Source organism: Cebus imitator, unplaced genomic scaffold (assembly GCF_001604975.1).
Source record: "Cebus imitator isolate Cc_AM_T3 unplaced genomic scaffold, Cebus_imitator-1.0 Scaffold328, whole genome shotgun sequence".
NCBI classification, from domain to species: Eukaryota; Metazoa; Chordata; class Mammalia; order Primates; family Cebidae; genus Cebus; species Cebus imitator.
Genome location: NW_016107643.1, coordinates 348,639 through 353,338, shown reverse-complemented (window position 1 = coordinate 353,338; position 4,700 = coordinate 348,639). Strand labels below are relative to the sequence as shown.

The following is a 4,700-nucleotide window of genomic DNA, read 5'->3' as shown; positions in this document are numbered from 1 at the left end:
AGACAGAAGGGTTTGAACCCCAATTTCTCCACTTCATGGCTTCGTGCTCTTGCACCAATTACTCAGCATCTCCGAGCTTTAGCTTCTTCAGTGGTAACGTGGGTGGTAGCAGCAGCTATCCCATAGGTGTGCTGGGAGGATTAAATGAGACACTGCAGATAAAGCACTTGGCTCAGGGTTTGGGCCATAGTCACCATTCTCAAGACGCAGTCACTAATGCATCCTCAGTTTCATGATCTCCTCAAGTGTGTAAAAATAAAATTAATAAAATTGACAACTAAGCCCAGTATCTGGCAGGGCAAGGAGATGCAAGCTTCCTGTGGTTAGTGCATCCCATGAAGGAAGCTGGCTCAAGCTATCACGAAAGCACACTCCTTCCAGGGCAGTCAGAGGTAGCGGGGTGCACCTTCAGGGTCGGAACCTGAGACCATGTTGCCTGCGTCCCGCAACAAACAGTGCAAAAAGGCTGCATTTCAACGCCAGTGACACAGAGAGCGTCACTGGCTGCATCACACCAACACCAGTGAAACACAATTGTCACTTTTCTTCTCCTTCTCTCTCTGCTCCAACTCTGAGGGATCAAGCGACTCCCCACTTGAGGAAGGAAGGGAAAGAAGGTGAGAGATGGACAGTGCCTCCTTTGCAGGCGTGAGTAAGACCTGTGCTGCACACGGGAGGGAAGCTTCAAGCTGGGTGTGAGGTTGAGGTTTCTATTTAGATTCAACTGGTCTCCTAAGTTCAGAAAATAATGTAGAGTTGTCAAAATGGGATTACTCAGCACAAGCGACAGGAAAGCTAATGGGATCTGCTTGAGGTTATTTTAAGGGACAAAGGCTGAGGAACCATCAGAGTGTGTATAAAGGTAGAGAAGGTTCAGGGTGAGTTAACAGCACTGTGGCTGGTGGAAGCACACATTCGCTCCTGGCTGCTAGAGGAGTATGGAGCCCCATATGTGCAGAGGCTGGGCCACCCCCAGAGCCTGCTCTGGCACAGGGTTCCAGCAAAAACTGAAGTCCGCTCTCACTGTGATGCATTGTAGAAAGGCCTGAACAGCTTGCCCAGCCACACAGAGAATGTTGGAAGCCTTCTGTGACCGGGAGCTACCTCCCAAGGCAGCCGTATCTATTTTTGGACATCACGTTAGAAAGTTTTCCTAAACTGGCTTGAAATGTTTCCCTATTTTTGCACCTAGAGCCTTGCAGATCAAGCCCACTCCTTTTGGACACTGAAACACAGAGAACATGGCCTCCTCAAGTTTATTCCCTGCTCCAGAAGGTCACGGCCACAGCCCGTCTCTCCTTCACCACCATTGGTGCAATGGCAGTCAGGTAGAGTCGGTGCCATGTGATCGCACTTATTTAACATTTATTTTGAGTTGTGGGTGGTGTGGCAGGTGCCTAACCATCCCCTGCCCTCTGTGGTGGCCTGAGAGAGGAGCAGGGATGCCCCATGCAGGCTGGGGATCAGCAAACGGTCTAGACCAGCTTCTCTCCTGCATCCCGTTTGGAGAGTCCCTGGGTCAGGGGCCAGTCCATTCTGCAGCATTGATGGGCATGAGGGATGAGCAGGGCTGTGGGGCTCACAGAGCAGGCAGCCCTGGGGAGAAGCGGCCAGGGGATGTGCAAAAGTGATCGAGTCTTGGGCCAGGGTGGACCCAGCCCCGACCTGGGGGACAGGGGAGGGGGGATGTGCTGGAGCCTGGAGGTCCATGTCTGGCAGCCTTGGGAGATGGAGAGGGTTTCCCAGGCTGGACAGCATGGGCAGGGGGTTTGTTCCATGGTGAGTCCTCCCTGCTCCGTATTACCCAAGTTTGTACGGGAGGCCACCAGGGCCCTTCACTCCGCTACGTCGATGGACAGCATGGCCTTGATTGCACGGAACTTATTACAGGAGAAGTCGGCGAGCAGCTGCTTGGTGCCACTCCGGGTGGGCAGGATCTCAAAACGGACCCGGGACCGCTCCTTGGGACGCAGGGTCGGCACGCTGATGGGGAGGGCATGAATCAGTGTCGATGGGAGACAAATGGACCTCGGACTGGACGGGCCTTCTGCGGCCACCTGTCCTGCTCTGGTGGGGGCTGGGCAAGGCCATTGCTTCTTTAGTTCCCTCTAGCTTTCTCTCTGGGTTATGGGGCCCCTCCAGCCCTGGGACACTTCAGCAGGGGAAGCGGGAGGGGGCCCCATGATCTCCCAGATATTCTAAGCCCTGAAGGTCAGTTCTTAGCTTTGGTGACCTGGACTTCCCGGGAGTTCAGGTTTGTTTGGAGAACCCCCAAACCAAATGCAAAGGCAGATTCTAGAGTTCCAAGACCCTCAAAAGAGTAAAGAACTTAAGGTCACAGGGAGCTCTGTCTGTCCCACCCTGGGACCCGGGGATCTGGAGGCACCCCCCAGCCACATCCCCTCCCGCCATCCCTGCATCGCCACTTGGGCCTGGGACTCACTCGATCTTCATGTTACCCAACAGCAGGCCGCTTCCCTCCACCATCAGCACGCAGTCCCGCACCGGCTCATCCAGGGGGTTGGAGAAGAGCATCTGCACGTTGACAGGCTTCCGCACACGGGCCTCGCTCAGCACCTGCGGAGGGAGGGGCTGCCGAGTCAGGACCCCAGCTGCTCAGCCCCTGCCTGCACCTTGGTGAGGGTTGGGCAGGGTGACTTAGTGAAGGGGGAGATGCCACTGAAGGAAGGAAGGGGAGATCATTTATGTAGCCCTCCTGGTGTCAGGCACATTGTGCCAGATGCCCCCTGCCTCCCAATACACAGGATGGTCCTAGGACATTATCCCGTGCTGTGGATGAGAATCCCAGCTTCGAAGGAGGAGGAGGCCACTGCAGCGGCCAACAGCACTGTGACTTCCCTGCCCTGACTCCAGTCCAGCCCCTGCTTCCCAGCACAGCCCAACCCCACTGTGGGCTCTGTGAGGGTCAGGACATTTTTCACGCTAAATTTAATTTTTGTAGGGATAGGGTCTTGCTATGTTGTCCAGGCTGGCCTCGAACTCCTGGCCTTAAGTGATCCTCCTGCCTTGGCCTCCCAAAGCACTGGGATTACAGATGTGAGTCACTGTGCCCAGCCACAGGCTGGATTTAATATTACTTTCCTTGGTTTTCCTGCTTATGGGTCCTGTTTCTTCCTTTAAAGCTTGAATCTTCCTCCCTGGGAGGCCCCACAGGTATTGAAAAAGGCAGCCCCAGGCCCTACAGCTACACACACCCTGGCTCACACTGTTGCCCCTTAAAACTCTTTTTCCAGCGGTTGGGTCTCCCCAGCTCAACCCAAGCTACTCTCCTCTGCTGACACCCCAGTCTTTCAATGTCCTTCTAAACTTCTAAAGCCCAGAGGTTCCCTGTGCACCATTTATAGCCTGGGCAGGGCTCTAACACCACACTGTCCTTGCTCAGCGATCAGAACAGGTGAAGGCTGGATTTGGGGTCAGGAAAGCAACTTGACTATTAGTCAGACCAAAAGATGAAAGCTGCTGTGTTTCTGCCAAGAAACGGCCATGATTCATTCTGGGCAGACAAGTCATCTCTTTGATCCTTAACATCCTCATCTGATAAAGAAGGACAATCATCTCTCCCCTCCGAGATCGGGGATGGGGAAGAAAGCATTTTGGAAATAAAAATGGAAATTGTATGGCTACTGGGTTTCTTTTCTTCTTTTGACGATGACTAGGGGTTGCTGGCCTTTTTTTTTTCAGTTGGGTTTTTGTTTTCCTTGTCACCAGTCCTCAGAGTGACCATTTTACAGTGACAGAGCTGAAGTTCAGGCTGATTCAATAACCTGGGGAATTCAAACACTAGGAAGCAGCAGAGCCCAGCTGGATCTAAAGTCTTTGCTCTTTCTGATAGGCTCTGCAATACCCCCCAGTAATCTGTGAATAATTGAAGCATTTTAGACATCATGCGCTGCATTATCATTTCTTCCATGAAATGTATGTAAGTGTATGACGTCATTTGAAGAGTGAGGCATAATTTTGTGCTTTTGGGTTATAACAAAGCTATAGAGATGTTGCCGCATTTTTCATGCTGATATTTAATTTGAGATTGCCATGCACGTTTTTCTCTCTTTAATGCCGCCTACCACTCTCTCCTATTGACCCAAATCTGTAAATGTACCCAGAGGAGAGGATAAAAGCCACCAAAACCTGAGCTTGATTGTCATAGATGATGGGTCAATTGGGAGGACATCAGCTTTGGAAACAATGTTAGGATATTTTTTTGGCCTCGTTTTGTGGTCTAAGGTCCTCAATGCTACTTATCAGTCAATATCAGGTTAGGTAATGGGGTTTTACCCAAATTCTTATCTTTTCTTACAGATCACCTTCTCCAGTTTAAAAACCTGTGCTCTGCTCTGAGTGAGCTGTGCATTGATCCATTCAATAGACGCAAGAATGCCTTGATTTTTTGAAGGCTTAGATGGAGGAAAGAATGTGCCCAAGAGAAGAGAGATCAGGAGTCATTTAAAAAGATTAAATTTTTAAAGAGTTCATCATGGCATATTTCTAGCCTGTGTATATTCTGATTTCCTTTCTAAAGGTATTTTATTGTCTTTAAAGATAAGAGACTTGCCATGGAAATCCAAAAGATGCATAGCAAAAGTGTTGTATAAAAGATAACGCTGGAAGAAGGTTTGAGGACATTGGATAAGGGAATATAATGGGGAAAAAAAACTAACTTTTTTTTTTTTTTTTTTTTT

At 50.4% G+C, this 4,700-nt stretch overlaps 1 protein-coding gene across 1 annotated transcript in view; it reads right to left on the bottom strand.

Annotated features, from left to right (window-relative positions):
• Positions 1 to 613: 613 nt before the first annotated feature.
• Positions 614 to 4,700, bottom strand: part of TGM3 (transglutaminase 3) — a 50,782-nt gene continuing 46,695 nt past the window's right edge. The window contains exons 12-13 of the mRNA XM_017504731.2: positions 2,444 to 2,577; positions 614 to 1,983 (exon numbers count right to left, since the gene is read on the bottom strand). Of these exons, the coding sequence (XP_017360220.1) occupies positions 1,836 to 1,983; positions 2,444 to 2,577 (282 nt within the window). The 3' untranslated portion in view covers positions 614 to 1,835. The remainder of the gene's footprint in view (positions 1,984 to 2,443; positions 2,578 to 4,700) is intronic.